Below are 17840 nucleotides of genomic sequence, written 5' to 3' on the forward strand. Positions count from 1 at the left end.
TAGACTATACAGTGCTATAATTAAGCAATAAGCCACGAGGGGGTGTGGTACATAGGCCATATACCACGACGTGCCTCATTGCTATTATAAACTGGTTACCAATGTAATTAGAGCAGTAAAAATAATTTTGTCATACCCGTGGTATACGACTGCCAGCCAATCAGCATTGAGAGCTCGTACCACCCAGTTTATAATGAAAATTCACACCACATCTTGGTGTAAGTAACAACCCAGCCAGTGACAAGACCACTAGAGAAACCTTGACTTTATTTAGCACACATTTGTAAAATTAACCATACTATACAAATGGTTTCCTCATTGCAGTAACGATACAGGGGTTACAGGTCCAATCCCCTATGAAACCTTAACCTCTTACCAGGGATTTTACAAGACCCAGTGGGGGAAGAGGCTAGGGGTGGGGCACCAGTTCAGTGGATCCAACACTTTAGCAGTGTTGATTCAGTGCTCTACGCGATAGAAATTAACAGGTCGTTTGAGGCAATATGTAGCGTTTACCGTGAATGCAGTCTCCGCTGAACTTCAGCGATACAGATTGAATAGAGCCCTCCGACTCGGATTCTAAATTGCAGGGGCGTCTCCATTTTATCCAGACAACTGATTTCCTTCATCCGAACCGGTGGTAAAACCAGTAATCTCTGGCTATATGGAGGTAGCGTACTGGTCCAGTTCTGTGTGCTTCAGCCAACTCCTAGTGCATGTGTTGTCATGTTTGTCTGGGATGATAACGATTGTTAGCTGCTACAACACCTGAGTATCCTACGAAGAACGCTAGATCTACTCTGGGTTTTCTAAAACAAACCAGCTCAGGCTTTATCCGTACACTACAACGGTCAAAATGTCTTGTCTGCCTGTGGCTAACTCTAGCAGGCTTGTAACTGCGCGTGCATGTCGCACGGCGAACTCATGAGACAAATCAATCCATGGGCGACTCAGTTTAACATTTTAATTTGTGCCGAAATCAAAATGCATCTTGCAAATTCAGCAGACTGCGGTGTGAAATTCTTTTAGAAGGGCTGTCTTTATTTGTAATTAATGCCTGCTTTGGTGTGCTTATCAATGCACAAGCTCCCCCCTCTCTTATATACACACACACTTTTTTATATTAAGTCATACAAAAGTTACATTGCGTTAAGTTTAAAATGCATTCTGACATTACTAAAATATGTAATGTGATTAACATAACATTTGATTCGTCAAATATCAGTCAGCTTTCTGAAATGAAGGGGTTGATGAGGGAATCTGATTTCATCTCAAGGCCCAGTCATTTCACTCAAGGTAAGTTGAGTTACCCTGCCTCAGCAGGGTAGTTCTGAAGGATTCATTGCCATATAAATGTACCTGGCTAAAAGGTGAGCCACTTTCGTATGACCGCTTATCCTGAGTTGAACTCAGTTGACCAAAGTTACCTCGCTAATTTCTCAAACCTGCTTCGTAGGATATCAATCAGACCAGGCTAGCAGGGAGGCAGTTGCATGCAGTAACTATGGACACAGCTCTCTGGTTGGACTTTGCACTATGCCATGGCCTGAGGGTTTTGGGGGGGTGATCATATTTGCATATCAAAACAAGATCGTGTGTCCATGTGTATATGTCCCACTGAGCACACACACGTCTGCCAGTCAGAAGAACCACACTTTATTACTCTGACATAAAAAAAAAAAATAAGACAAAAATAAGAGGGAAGGGGGCGGGTTAAGCCAGGTAGCTGTACGTGTCTTTCTCTCCATCCACTCTCTCCAGATACTCCTTCTCTATCAGGATGTCTATACACTTCTACAGAGGAGAGACAAGGGTAGCAGAGAAAAAGGGGGCAGAGAGGGAAGGGGGTGAAAAAGATGTACTTAAAGACAAAAATATTACAGTTGTTGCAATGTGTGTGCGAGTCCTTTGAGAATGTATTGCAACAGGTAAGCGTGTGTTACCTTAATGACAGGGACTCTGGGTTTGAAGCGGGACGAGAGCTGGTTTAGGACTTCAGCCAGGAGCTGCTGGTGTTTCAGAACCTTCCTCATCTTCATTATCCTCACTATGGCAGCCTACACAGTTCATAATACTTAGTGATACACGCTGAAAGAGAAATTCAGTACATGAGTATCAACAAATATGTATTTGCGGTCGGGAACACACCTGTATGAGGAGCTTGCGGTCCTCCTCTATGTTCTTGTGTGTGGTCTCCTGCTCCTGTTTCTGTTCAGTCTTCATTGGAACGTTAATGTTCACACGCAGCTTCTTACTGGTGACATGAACAACCATTTCTTTTTTTAAGGATTAAATCTATGCTTAGACAGAAAACACACAAGAACCAGACAACACAAAAGGAGAAACAGAGAGCGGACTTACTTCTTGTATCCCAGGAAGAGTTTGATCAGGGTTTCTGGTTTGAACTCCACCTCGTCTATGTTAGCATTCTCATCCTCCAGGACCTGACACACAGACCGCATTACAGTGCATCAAAGCTGGGACCGAGACTGAAAAACTGCTTCTATCACTAACAGAGAGGCTGCTGCCAACAGACACAAATCACTGGCCACTTTAATAATGGTATCACTAGTGACTTTAATAATGTTGACATATCCTACATTACTCATCTCGTATGCATATACTGTATTTTATACAAATCTTGCCTATGCCGCACAGCCGTATGTACATTTTGTTATTCCATCCCCTTACATTTGTGTATAAGGTAGTCGTTCTAAATTTGTTAGATATTACTGCACTGTCGGAACGAGAAGCACAAGCATTTCGGTACACTCGCATTAACATCTGCTAACCATGTGTATGTGACCAATAAAATTTGATTTGAGTCACTACTTTCCATCAGCGTGTAGGCTTTTATACTGCAGAGTCCAGAGCCCTCTAGTGAACGGACTAGCATTATACAACACATTCTACTTGACTTGCACTTACCAGCAATTTGGATTTCAACAAGATCTGCAACACTTGAACCAGAATGTCCTAAAAACAACAAAATGGTAAAAACAATATTCACAGCCAGTGAAATACAAATGTGCTAATCTCATCAGGGGTAATTTAAAAGCATTTATTTACATGTAATACATCTCTATTTAGAGCACATAACTCACGGTTTTGATCTGTGTGCTGTCAGTGAGTTGTTGTACGGAGTACAGGTCCTCTGTGTTGTACTGCAGCAGGATAGCCATCTGGAAGGTAGAGGCCTGCAGAGTGTACCTGGAACATACATTGAATTAAATCTGTGATGACGTACATCTCCAGATTCTAGTGAGAAGTGACCTTGTACCAACTTTGTACCTGTTTTTAAAGCAGTTGGTGACCAGCTCTCCTTTAGACAGGTGGTAGAGCCAGGTGAGTTTCCGACCGCTGTGTCTGCTGCCGTAGAATGCGGTGAACCGCTGGTAGCTACGCTCCAGCTGGAGGACGAGAGGTTGATGCATTAGGTCTCCTCTCCCCTACGTATTTGGTCAGTAAAGCTACAACTTTTAATTGGTTTCTATATACTCTATCATTTGGATATGAGATCAAGTGTTTCATATGAGATGACGGTACAGAATGTCACATTTTATTTATGGACATTTCTTTCTTTTTTTATACATACGTTTTACCGTTTTGAAATGAAAGCACTTTGCATCTAGTTCATCCATTTGAAGGGGTCATAAGCATTTGGAGTGAGAAAGCTAGAGGCATAAATATCATACCCCCCAAAAACATTTACTTCCCTTTTATTGGTTATGGTGAGAGGTTAGCATGTTGACGACATGACCTTTGTGCATTTGTAACTTTCTCACTCATCATTATTCACGATTCATTCATGATTATCCATAATCATTTAGAAGTGTTCAGAAACATTCTATTCTTATTTACAATAAAAGTGATTGTGTGCTAGGAATATGGGAGCAAATACCAAACTTTAAACTAAATGTAATACAAGTGAATTTGTCCAAATAAACTCAGCAAAAAAAGAAAAAGGTCCCTTTTTCAGGACCCTGTCTTTCAAAGATAATTCGTAAAAATCCAAATAACTTCACAGATCTTCATTGTAAAGGGTTTAAACACTGTTTCCCATGCTTGTTCAATGAACCATAAACAATTAATTAACATGCACCTCGAACAGTCGTTAAGAAACTAACAGCTTACAGACGGTAGACAATTAAGGTCACAGTTATGAAAACTTAGGACACTAAAGAGGCCTTTCTACTGACTCTGAAAAACACAAAGAAAGATGCCCAGGGTCCCGGCTCATCTGCGTGAACGTGCCTTAGGCATGCTGCAAGGAGGCATGAGGACTGCAGATGTGGCCAGGGCAATAAATTGCAATGTCCGTACTGTGAGATGCCTAAGACAGCGCTACAGGGAGACAGGACGGACAGCTGATCATCCTCGCAGTGGCAGACCACGTAACAACACCTGCACAGGATCGGTACATCCGAACATCACACCTGCGGGACAGGTACAGGATGGCAACAACTGCCCGAGTTACACCAGGAACGCACAATCCCTCCAACAGTGCTCAGACTGTCCGCAATAGGTTGAGAGAGGCTGGATTGAGGGCTTGTAAGCCTGTTGTAAGGCAGGTCCTTACCAGACATCACCGGCAACAACGTTGCCCATGGGCACAAACCCACCGTCGCTGGACCAGACAGGACTGGCAAAAAGTGCTCTTCACTGACGAGTCGCAGTTTTGTTTCACCAGGGGTGATGGTTGGATTCGCGTTTATCGTCGAAGGAATGAGTGTTACACCGAGGCCTGTACTCTGGAGCAGGATCGATATGAAGGTGGAGGGTCCGTCACGGTCTGGGGCGGTGTGTCACAGCATCATTGGACTGAGCTTGTTGTCATTGCAGGCAATCTCAACGCTGTGCGTTACAGGGAAGACATCCTCCTCCCTCATGTGGTACCCTTCCTGCAGGCTCATCCTGACATGACCCTCCAGCATGACAATGTCACCAGCCATACTGCTCGTTCTGTGAGTGATTTCCTGCAAGACATGAATGTCAGTGTTCTGCCATGGCCAGCGAAGAGCCCGGATCTCAACCCCATTGAGCACGTCTGAGACCTGTTGGATCGGAGGGTGAGGACTAGGGCCATTCCCCACAGAAATGTCCGGGAACTTGCAGGTGCCTTGGTGGAAGAGTGGGGTAACATCTCACAGCAAGAACTGGCAAATCTGGTGCAGTTCATAAGGAGGAGATGCACTGCAGTACTTAATGCAGCTGGTGGCCACACCAGATACGGACTGTTACTTACTGACACATTTCATTTCTGTTAGTCACATCTGTGTAACTTGTTCAGTTCATGTCTCAGTTGTTGAATCTTGTTATGTTCATAGAAATATTTACACATGTTAAGTTTGCTGAAAATAAAAACAGTTGACAGTGAGAGGACGTTTCTTTTTTTTGCTGAGTTTACTTATGTCACCTTCAAATGGTGGGACTAGATACATGACGTCCTTTTATTTCTAAAACATATGTATGGAAATACCCTCAGAATAAAAGGCGACATTCTGTACTATCGCCTCATAAAACATTTGATCTCAAATCCAAAATGCTGGAGTATAGAGCCAAATTAAAAGTTAACGTCACTGTCCAAATAAATGTGTTGGGGAGTGTATTTTCTGTTGTATTAAGTTGTGTTGGAGTTACAGGAGTGATGTGTGTATCGTTACAAGGTTGAATTGGTATTGAGTTGAGAGTTGAGCCTCACCTCGGAGGGCAGAGCGAAGGTGCATGATTGCTGGAACGGCCAGGACCCGGAACTCAACACCTGGATACTGAAGTCCACTGTAACACACCTCATTATTTAGCATTGGAAACACATTTACAACAAATACCAGTAAACAGAAGTATTAGGTTTATTAGACAAACCAACAGGTGCTTACAGTCGAGAGGTTCAGAGTTGGTCAGGTGTTTCTTGAACTGTTCGTTGAGGTCTTTGCTGACTCCGATGTCCTGGAACATCCTCTGTAGTTTAGATGTGTACTCAAAGCCACACGCTTGCTAAGGGAGAGGGAGTCACAATACTTTCAAAATTACATATTTTCTTTTACATTCCTTGGGGTGATCGGTCTGTGTGAGATTGGATAAATGCTATATATATATATATATATAGCACAAAAGTGAGTACACCCCTCACATTGTTGTAAATATTTGAGTATATTTTTTCATGTGACAACACTGAAGAAATGACACATTGCTACAATGTAAAGTAGTGAGTGTACAGCTTGTGTAACAGTGTAAATTTGCTGCCCCCTCAAAATAACACAACACAGCAATTAATGTCTAAACCGCTGGCAACAAAAGTGAGTACACCCCTAAGTGAAAATGTCCAAATTGGGCCCAAAGTGTCAATATTTTGTGTGACCACCATCATTTTCCAGCACTGCCTTAACCCTCTTGGGCATGTAGTTCACCAGAGCTTCACAGGTTGCCACTGGAGTCCTCTTCCACTCCTCCATGACAACATCACGGAGCTGGTGGATGTTAGAGACCTTGCACTCCTCCACCTTCCGTTAGAGGATTCTCCACAGATGCTCAATAGGGTTTAGGTCTGGAGACATGCTTGGCCAGTCCATCACCTTTACCCTCAGCTTCTTTAGCAAGGCAGTGGTCATCTTGGAGGTGTGTTTGGGGTCGTTATCATGTTGGAATACTGCCCCGTGGCCCAGTCTCCGAAGGGAGGGGGATCATGCTCTGCTTCAGTATGTCACAGTACATGTTGGCATTCATGGTTCCCTCAATGAACTGTAGCTCCCCAGTGCTGGCAGCACTCATGCAGCCCCAGACCATGACACTCCCACCACCATGCTGGACTGTAGGCAAGACACACTTGTCTTTGTACTCCTCACCTGGTTGCCGCCACACACGCTTGACACCATCTGAACCAAATAAGTTTATCTTGGTCTCATCAGACCACAGGACATGGTTCCAGTAATCCATGTCCTTAGTCTGCTGGTCTTCAGCAAACTGTTTGTGGGCTTTCTTGTGCATCATCTTTAGAAGAGGCTTCCTTCTGGGACGACAGCCATGCAGACCAATTTGATGCAGTGTGTGGCGTGTGGTCTGAGCACTGACAGGCTGACCCCCCACCCCTTCAACCTCTGCAGCAATCATACGTCTATTTCCCAAAGACAACCTCTGGATATGACGCTGAGCACGTGCACTCAACTTCTTTGGTCGACCATGGCGAGGCCTGTTCTGAGTGGAACCTGTCCTGTTAAACCGCTGTATGGTCTTGGCCACCCTGCTGCAGCTCAGTTTCTTGGCCATCTTCTTATAGCCCAGGCCATCTTTATGTAGAGCAACAATTCTTTTTTTCAGATCCTCAGAGAGTTCTTTGCCATGAGGTGCCATGTTGAACTTCCAGTGACCAGTCAGTATGAGGGAGTGTGAGAGCCATGACACCAAATTTAACACACCTGCTCCCCATTCACACCTGAGACCTTGTAACGCTAACGAGTCACATGACACCGGGGAGGGAAAATGGCTAATTGGGCCCAATTTTGACATTTTCACTTAGGGGTGTACTCACTATTGTTGCCAGCAGTTTAGACATGAATGGCTTGTGTTGTGTTATTTTGAGGGGACAGCAAATGTACACTGTTATACAAGCTGTACACTCACTACTTTACATTGTAGCAATGTGTCATTTCTTCAGTGTTGTCACATGAAAAGATATACTCAAATATTTACAAAAATGTGAGGGGTGTACTCACTTTTGTGAGATAGTGTATATGGTACAGACCTTGAGTTTGGAGATCATGCTAGCCTCTGCGTCATCGCTAGCACTGTTCTGGTGGACGAGGCGTTTAGCCAGCATCTTAGCATAGAACTTCTGGAACACATCCTTGTCCTCTATGTACTTAAACACCACCATCTGAGGGATGATCAACATATGAAAGGTTTATTGAGATATGAGGTTGAGACAGTTGGTAACTCAAATTAGTTCTGAAGAGAAAGTCAAAAGGTTTATGAACGAAGAGTAGGTCCTCACCACTTGGTTGAGTGTGTCCTCCAACTCTGCCTCTTCTGGGTTCTTAGAACTGGAGAACAACAGAACACAGTGAATGTTTAGTTATGTCAGAGAGACAATAGCCCCAGCGCCATACAGTAGATTACCCACCTCTTCTTGAGCAGAGAGTCACAGTATCTAGCCAGTAGTTCAGGTGATTTACTGGAGGACTGGGCCATCTTAGTGACTGTGTTGTTGTTGATGAAACGACCACACGCCTGGAGAGAGAACGCGCTACAACATAAGTTCTGGGTATTTATATAGGAATCCGTACTGTTTTTTTCAAGGAGAAAAAAGTTGTTTATTAAAAGCTAGAGTGCACCTTGTCTAGAGCAGCTACGAAGCCAGCGTCGTTGTTGAAGGCAGACATGACCAGAGCGTTGTACTTCTTATGGACGTTCAGTGTGGTCTGGACATACACCTTAGGGTCCTAGGAGGGACAAACACATACATATATATTAGAGGTCGACCGATTATGATTTTACTACGCCGATACCAATTATTGGAGGACCAGAAAAGGCCGATACTGATTATTGGAGGACCAAAAGGCCGATACTGATTATTGGAGGACCAAAAGGCCGATACTGATTATTGGAGGACCAAAAGGCCGATACTGATTATTGGAGGACCAAAAGGCCGATACTGATTAAAATCGGCAGATTTTTTTATTTATTTGTAATAATGACAATTACAACAATACTGAATGAACACTTATTTTAACTTAATATAATACATCAATAAAATCTATTTAGCCTCAAATAAATAATGAAACATGTTCAATTTGGTTTAAATAATGCAAAAACAAAAGTGTTGGAGAAGAAAGTAAAAGTGCAATATGTGCCATGTAAAAAAGCTAACCTTTAAGTTCCTTGCTCAGAACATATGAAAGCTGGTGGTTCCTTTTAACATGAGTCTTCAATATTCCCAGGTAAGAAGTTTTAGGTTGTAGTTATTATAGGACTATTTCTCTCTATACGATTTGTATTTCATATACCTTTGACTATTGGATGTTCTTATAGGCACTTTAGTATTGCCAGTGTAACAGTATAGCTTCCGTCCCTCTCCTCGCTCCTACCTGGGCTCGAACCAGGAACACATCGACAACAGCCACCCTCGAAGCAGCGTTACCCATGCAGAGCAAGGGGAACAACCACTCCCAAGTCTCAGAGTGAGTGACGTTTGAAACACTATTAGCACGCACCCGCTAACTAGCTAGCCATTTCACATCGGTTACACCAGCCTAATTTTGGGAGTTGACAGGCTTGAAGTCATAAACAGCGCAATGCATTGTGAAGGGCTGCTGGCAAACGCACAAAAGTGCTGTTTGAATGAACACTTACGAGCCTGCTGCTGCCTACCATCGCTCAGTCAGACTGCTCTATCAAATCATAGACTTAATTATAACATAATAGAACACAGAAATACGAGCCTTAGGTCATTAATATGGTCGAATCCGGAAACTAACATCTCGAAAACAAAACGTTTCTCCTGTCAGTGAAATACGGAACCGATCCGTATTTTATCGAACGGGTGGCATCCCTAAGTCTAAATATTCCTGTTACATTGCACAACCTTCAATGTTATGTCATAATTACGTAAAATTCTGGCAAATTAGTTCGCAACGAGCCAGGCGGCCCAAACTGTTGCATATACCCTGACTCTGCGTGCAATGAACGCAAAATGACCAAATTTCCCCTGGTTAATATTGCCTGCTAACCTGGATTTCTTTTAGCTAAATATGCAGGTTTAAAAATACATACTTCTGTGTATTGATTTTAAGAAAAGCATTGATGTTTATGGTTAGGTACAGTCGTGCAACGATTGTGCTTTTTTGGCAAATGCGCTTTTGTTAAATCATCCCCCGTTTGGCGAAGTCGGCTGTCTTTGTTAGGAAGAAATAGTCTTCACAGTTCGCAACGAGCCAGGCGGCCCAAACTGCTGCATATACCCTGACTCTGTTTGGAAGAGAAGTGACACATTTTCCCTAGTTAAAAGAAATTCATGTTAGCAGGCAATATTAACTAAATATGCAGGTTTAAAAATACATACTTGTGTATTGATTTTAAGAAAGGCATTGATGTTTATGGTTGGAGCAACGTGTACCTAAGCGATCATATGCAAAGCAGGACAGGCTAGATAAACTAGTAATATCATCAACCATGTGTAGTTAACTAGTGATTATGATTGATTGATTGTTTTCTATAAGATAAGTTTAATGCTAGCTAGCAACTTACCTTGGCTTCTTACTGCATTCGTGTAACAGGCAGGCTCCTCGTGGAGTGCAATGTAAAGCAGGTGGTTAGAGCGTTGGACTAGTTAACCGTAAGGTTGCAAGATTGAATCCCGGAGCTGACAAGGTAAAAATCTGTCGTTCTGCCCCTGAACAAGGCAGTTAACCCACCGTTCCTAGGACGTCATTGAAAATAAGTACATGTTCTTATTAACTGACTTGCCTAGTTAAATAAAGGTAAAAAATAAAAATATTATACTGCATTCACGCAACAGGCAGGCTCCTCGTGGAGTGCAATGTAAAAAAAAATTAAAGATTTTTTTTATTATTTTTTTAAATTAGGCCAAATCGGCGTCTAAAAATACAGATTTCCGATTGTTATGAAAACTTGAATCGGCCCTAATTAAAATCGGCCATTCCGATTAATCGGTCGACCTCTAATATATATATATATACACGTGTGTGTGTGTGTGTGTGTGTACACATACGTTGAGAGCGGCCTCTCCACATTTCTCTATAGCTGCCAGGCCCTGGTTGTGGATGTGTGTTTCTAGGAGTTTCTTTAGCTCTCCCAGGCCATCCGTTATACGAGACACCAAGTTATACATCCGACCTAGATCTGAGAGAGGGAGGAAAAGAGAAATTAAGAGAATGAGAGAGAGGAGAGAGAATGAGACTGAGTACACACAACTTTTGTCTAAAAACACAGGCACTCATAACAGCAAGGCATATATAACTCCTTATGCTTATTCTCTATTGTATTTTCCATTTCCTGGGTTGAGCAGCTGAAAACCCCCCTACACCATTCCCTACCTTGGTTCTTGTCAGCATCCAGTAGATTCTGGAACTCTGTGTGGAAGATCTCCAGGTGTTTCTCTATGAGCACCTGTTCACACCGCCTGGCCAGCTCATCCTGAGTGGACTCATGGAGGTACACCTGCACACGTCTCTGTTCCTCTAGCAGACGGGCCTCGGCCTACACACACAGAGACACAAGGTTAACTTCCTGGTGCTTTCATGGAGCTACACCTACACCCGTCAGTGCTGCTACCCCACCCTCTTTTTCCCCCCTCCATCCTCACCTTCTTCATGTACTCAGTAACAGGGTTCTGTTGGAGGAACTCGGTGCTCTCTCGTGTGTAGAAGCGTTCGGTGTCCGTGAGGAACTGGCACTCAAAGTATTCTTTATACACCGACAGCGTAGGACCCTTAGCAAACGCATCCTCCTCATTCAGCCCCAGCTCCACTATACGAGACAACACACACACGTCTGAGACTTCTGAATTCTTCTATAGAGAGAATTCTGCGATGTGCTGGAATGTGATATTTTATAAACGCGTGTCTAAGTGAAAACTTGAAGTGGATTGGTTTGAGGGGTGTTGTACCGTAGGACTGCACCACACCACTGATAAGTCTGGTGTTGATGGTCTCTCCATTCCTCTCCTTCTCGATGAGCTTCAGGACCGCATTCGTTACCTGAGAGCGAGCGAGAGCGGTGTAAAGTCAATGAATGTATGAATTACATTGTTCACCGTCTTAGAATAAGATGGCAGCTCTTTCCATCGCTACACCAGTTACACATAGAACGACACAGTGAAACACACTGAACTGACGTGGTTGGTGATTCTATTTACCGTGCGTGTGTTGTGTCAGTCAGATGTGACATCATCATCATACCCACCTGTTTGTTTAGGGGTCTGAATAGACACTCCCTCCACGTTACCAAAGCCAACTACAGAAGAGGGGGCAGGAGGGATAAATGGAGGAGAGAGGTTAAACTAATGTCATAATTCACTCATCTTTTACAGTTGAAAATTGACACACACAAAGACACCCCCTCCCTCCCTCCCTCTCACCGAGTAGATCTCATAGATGCCCTTGCGTCCCTCGTCACATTCACGTCTGACCCAGTGCCTGTTGAGGTAAGCACAGATCCCATTCAGCACCTTACTAGAGAACCGGTAGTCCTCCCACTGCTGTGTGTAGAACTTCAACACACACTCATCCATCAGGTCCTCACCATCCTGGGAGAGAGAGAGTAGAGGAGGGAGATGGAAGATGCATTGGTCACCAAACAAAATAAGGTACAGTTCAAGAGAAAGAGTAAACAATGATAAGTGGAATTGGCACCATATTTTCCTTGTATCCAACCACACATTAAAGCTGTGAAAGGTCATCAAAGTGCCAGCGGGTCAGGAGAGGATGGAATCCCCATGTCACTGTACCACTCACCATGAGCAGACTGGTGAGGTAGTTCTTGAGGAACTCCTTGAGTCTCTTGTAGAGTTCCAGGCCTACGAACTGGGCCCCCCCAGGAGTACTGCTCTTCTTGGAGGGCTTGTTGGGGACGGCAGATCCCCGGCCTTGACTGGACTGGTGCACGCTGGTACAGTAGTTATACACATGGCTGACAGGCAGGGGAGTTAAGACAGAAACACTGTGGTGGTATCAGGTCTATTGCAGCAGGACTCTGACCTCTCTACATGTGATGTGACCTAGCCAATCAGTAAGCATTGCACCGCTAGGACACACCCATGAACACAACACCATAATGACACTGCACTATACACTGCATACTGCTGTGAGCTTCCACTTTGGGAAGTAGGCCATATAAACCTTAAACACCCTTCAAAAGGGAAATCACAGCAGCCTTACCAACTTAATAACCCTTTAAATTCCACCACCTCCCCTGGCCTTCACCCCCCTTATCGTGTGGGATACGTGTAGAGCTCCATGTAGCGCGACTTCGCCATGCTCTGCCGTGTGTACACCTGGTGGATGCCAGCCCTCAGGTCGTCCCAGATCTGGTCCAGCCCGATCTGCTTCAGCCCATGTGGGTTCTGGCCCCTGTTGGACGACATCGTCACGTCCCTCCTGCTCTCCTCAGCTCCTTCTCTCCTCTGCTCCCACTCCTGTTGTTTCTCTCCTCTCAAGTGTTGTCTCAGAGTGTGCCGTCCATGGGAGGCTGGTGAGTACGTGTCAGTAAGTTTGGCTCTGTCGTCAGTTGCTCCTCCTCACAGCCTTATGCAGCAACACCTCACCACAAGACCTGGAGGAATGAGAGAAAACAGTGGTTACTAACAGTGGTTGCTGTTCTTTCTAGCAGCTGAACTATGAACTACGTGATTACAGCTAGCTAATGACAGATTAGTCCACTTTAGGGCCAGGCTACTTCCTTCCCAGTCCTCTGGCAGGCAGACTGGCCTCGAATACTGTGTCAGAAACAGCAGTACATTCAACATGAGAGGAGCTCTCCACAGTCCAAAGACATTGATTACAGTCAGATACGTCGCTATGTAATATAAACCCTGATTGGCCAGGAGACCAGGAAATGGCAACATCAACAATGTCCCTCTCCAATTTACAAAGATATGAAGAGAGAGAAGGGAAGTGAGGCTCATTGTTGTTGACAGCCAGGCAGAGGGTCTATATATAGCAGAGGACAGCCAGCCTTGTCTCCATCTCTGGTCATTTACCGTCATTTAGGCCCAAGGCTGAGGATGTTTGTTTGTGTTGCAACCTTAACACCATTTACTTCCTGACACTGTTGACAAGCAGTTTGTGTGCGTTTGTGCTCATGACCAGCACTAGATTGGTGGATAGGCCTAGTTCTCCCATGTTATATTTAGACACACCAGTAGCAGTGGTCACTTGTTTACAGTGTGTGTGTAAGTATCTGTGTGTGTACACATGATGGCAGGAGTCCTTTAATAAAGTCAGAAGGGGGGTGAGTGAGTAACTTACAGGATGTCCATGCTGTGAACATGGAGGCCATGACAGTGATTTCCTCACAGTTAGTTGTGAAACCTGAAACTCTGGCACATCAACGTCATCATGTTCCTCTACTGCAAATTTCATGACCCCATCATGTGTTGTTTCTAGGAAAGACCCCAGAGGGGTATACTACAAAGGAGGTTCAATAAGTTAGCCAGCTAACTTTGATAAACAACCAAAATACCTATTGCTTTTTTGTTTCATTAAGAAAGCTAAACTCAGATATCTGTTTTTGGTTGTTGTGTCAGAGACCATGCCCATTTCAAGTGTATCTATAAAAAATTAAATACTAAGTTGTTTCAGAACATTTAGACAAGTTAGCTGGCTAACTCATTGAACCGTTATTGTAGTATACACCTCAGGGCTGATTGCTAATAGAAACTAACATCTGTGCTAGACTAGCGTGTCAACACATGACGAGAACAGTAATGTAACCTTTCTAATGGCGTCAGCTAATGGTGATCCAAATAAGGTTCACCAACCCTACAACTGCTTACACTAACAGTAAGGCTAATGTTTTTATATCTAGCTAATCCAATTGGGCCTTTCTGCAGGAAATTATACATTAACAACACAAACGTGAGAAACCATAATGGCACAATGAGTCAGGGAAGAGAGCGAGCCGTGGTCGTGGGAAAGCAGTCCAGTAAATCTCATTAGGCTACCTCAGTCATTGTGTCCTGGCCAGAGTCACTGAACCTTACTAGGGCCCGGGACGATACCAGTATCGCAATACTCGTTAGTACCATGGCAAGGAAACAAAACAAAGCAGATTTAACTTCTATAGGAAACAGCCCTAATGTTGGTAACAAACATCATTATGTATTATAGCACACAATATTTTACATACAGCAGGTTTTTAAAGGACCAAAGAGGTTGTGCTGCTTCATGTTTTCATTTTTGCCATGGAAAAAAAGATTGTGATACCGATATCGTCCTGGCCCTACCTAATAGCCTACATATACATTAACACACACCAACAATGTAATAAACAGAAACACAGAGCTAAACCACCTCGCTAGCCTTCGACCCAATCAGGTCTTCTCAACGAGAGAAGATTAACCTACTTCCTTATTGACTACAGGTTTAACAAACCCAATGCCTCGAGGTCCCGTGTGGCTGAGTTGGTAGACCATGGCGCTTGTAACGCCAGGGTTGTGGGTTTGACTCCCGCAGGGGGACCAGTATGAAAATGTATGCACTCACTACTGTAAATCGCTCTTGATAAGAGCGTCTGCTAAATGATACATTTTTTCAAATTAAAATGTAAAAGGTAAACCTCAGGTGTAGTCTGCCACAAGCAAAACAAATGTATGAATAAATGTTTCATTGCCACATACACCAGATAGGTGCAGTCAAATTAGTTGTTTTATAGGTTCAGCCATAATAGTTCAGCACCCCTGGAGCAAATTAGGGTCAAGTGCCTTGCTCATGGGCACATTTTCACCTTGTCGGCTCAGGTATTCGAAGCAGCAACCTTTTGGTTACTGGCCCAATGCTCTAACCGTGAAAGAGGGATTCATTCACAGAACAGAGATACTGTGTATCAGATAACGCAAAAGCTATGCCTCGGGAACATGCAATCCTGTAGTCAAATCACAGCGTATTGGGAACCATTTAATTGCTTTCTAGCTTGGAGTGCAGGGTGTGTTTTGGGGCAATAAGGCAGGCTATTTCATTAGTGTATGGAGCTTTTGATTCTCACTCAGCTCAGCATTTGAAAGGCTAGTGCGCACACACACACCAAGATTGATTTTATAGTCACAGCTCTCAGCAGTCAGCACGCCTCTCACATGTTAAACAGACACAGGTCATCTAAGGTAAAGGCAGGGAGGGGGTGTTCAGCCTTGCACACACACACGTCTAGCGTCCAGGTTTCCTCAGGCTGTATCAAACAGGTCGCTTTGCTGACTGACTCAGAGGAACAGAACGGGCGGCAGGTAGCTTAGTGGTTAGAGCGTTGGGCCAGTAACCGAAAGGTTGCTGGATCGAATCCCAGAGCTGACAAGGTAAACATCTGTCGTTCTGCCCCTGAACAAGGCAGTTAACCCACTGTTCCCCGGTAGGCCGTCATTGTAAATAAGAATGTGTACTTAACTGACTTGCCTAGTTAAATAAATAAAAGGTAAAAAAAAGTGAGATGTCAAGCTGCTCTATTTCCTACAAGAGTAGCGCAGTCCTGCGTCAGGGAAGCACAGAGCCTGTAGGAAGAGGTTGTCTCCTACTAACCATAGTTAGTGAATGGTGGGGAAGCCATTACTGGGGTGGTGATTGTGAGGCAGACAGGGTCAGATTTCTGTCCCACTGAAACCAAACACTAACTAGGCCTACATGACCTGAAAGACGACTGTTCCATTGACACACTGTCTTTCCCTCACTTACATTACACCCAGTTTACCACTCTGCCTTGACAGAGCAGAAATAATTGTTTGTTGTGGTACTCAAACCAAATGAGTGTAGTTTAGTGACAGAGTCCGAAGAGGGTAACGACTTCAGTACTCTGGTTGGACAGAGTATTTATGGCTAAATAAATAACGTTAGTTTTAATTTGCTCAATGTACATTAGCGGGCAATCTCTTCAATGTTACAGAGGCCAAAAAGCAGCTTGCCTTCGACCTCATCTGTATTGTCATAACTAAATATAGACCAATACCATCCAAATGACAGACTGGTTTGCCAACAGCATTTAGCCAGACTAGTGAGTGTCATGAACTGTTCTTGTTGGCCAGCCAACTAATTTAACGTTAGCGATATGTTATCTAATAGCAAAACATTTGAGCACATACCGTAACACGGCGACTTTTTCAAGCTTGCTAGTTATTATTGGTATAAGTTACTTGTTCGCTAAATCAACATAGAAGCCAAGCTAGTTAAAGCAACATCACCATTACTAGGTCAGGATAACAAGGCAGCTAACGTATCTAACGTTAGCTGACGCAGCTAAGTTAGCCGAAAGAACGACAGCCGTTAGCTAGCTAGGTTAGTTTTCTAAACAGCGTAGCTGCCATTGTTGAACCCGATAGCTAGCCGTCACCGGGCGTCGGTCTAATTCATGTTTGAGTATTTTGATAAGGTTATGACGAGCCAGACAATGTTCTTAACTAAATATGAGGTTAAAACCATCATTTCCGATAAATTAAAATGGCACCCTATTCAATGAGTCAGGATTATTCGCCAAAACATCTCCTGCTTGCGCGGCTACCCACAACGAGCTGCTGCCTCGCTAGCTAGAGGATAGCTAACTAACTAGCTCAAATAAAAGCTTCATGGCACTTAGACAATAGAATAATAAGCTATTCTTACCATTTCTGAACAGTTTATTTGCCCCAGCAATAGAGAAATACAGGTTCAGGAATCTAGCTATCGGCGCCTCCTTTACTCGGTTCTTGACTGAGATGGATTTCCTTCGTTTCGCAGTTGTCTCAAGATGATGTAGCAGCGCTAAGATCTCCTAGTGAAATGGAATGATGATGATGATGACACGGTGAGTGGGTTACCACAGCGTCAACGTCAAAATTGTCTATATCGTAAAAATGTATAAAAACAAAAATACGATTTTTGGTCTTAATTTAATGTTCGGGTTAGTAATGTGGTTAGGTTTAAATTGGTAGAAATAGGCGGGGTTTATTACATTGTGACTGTGGTAACTGGTGACAACTAAAATGGCAAAATCCAAACACATGCGCATCAGACAAATATAAAATAAATTAAATTGTGGATATTTGTTTGAAGAAGAAACACAACCAACCAATGATTCACTTGACATTACTTTTATTTAATTGACACAACCGGATTTATTACAATTACGCTAGTTTATAAACTAAGCCAAGA

At 43.6% G+C, this 17840-nt stretch overlaps 1 protein-coding gene across 1 annotated transcript; it reads right to left on the reverse strand.

Annotated features, from left to right (window-relative positions):
• Positions 1–250: 250 nt before the first annotated feature.
• cul1b (cullin 1b) lies at positions 251–17620 on the reverse strand. The gene is made up of 22 exons (XM_014157135.3): positions 17313–17620; positions 12957–13284; positions 12468–12642; positions 12092–12259; positions 11917–11967; positions 11621–11711; positions 11318–11481; positions 11049–11211; positions 10724–10854; positions 8328–8435; positions 8117–8223; positions 7988–8036; positions 7739–7870; positions 5877–5994; positions 5702–5778; positions 3292–3410; positions 3105–3210; positions 2929–2976; positions 2362–2444; positions 2149–2254; positions 1944–2057; positions 251–1794 (listed from the first exon to the last, which is right to left on the reverse strand). The coding sequence occupies exons 2-22, from the start codon at positions 13094–13096 to the stop codon at positions 1714–1716; spliced, it is 2331 nt and encodes a 776-aa protein (XP_014012610.1). The 5' UTR covers positions 13097–13284; positions 17313–17620; the 3' UTR covers positions 251–1713.
• Between the last annotated feature and the right edge of the window lie 220 nt (positions 17621–17840).

This window comes from Salmo salar, chromosome 19 (assembly GCF_965601325.2).
Source record: "Salmo salar chromosome 19, fSalSal1, whole genome shotgun sequence".
In the NCBI taxonomy this organism is placed as follows: domain Eukaryota; kingdom Metazoa; phylum Chordata; class Actinopteri; order Salmoniformes; family Salmonidae; genus Salmo; species Salmo salar.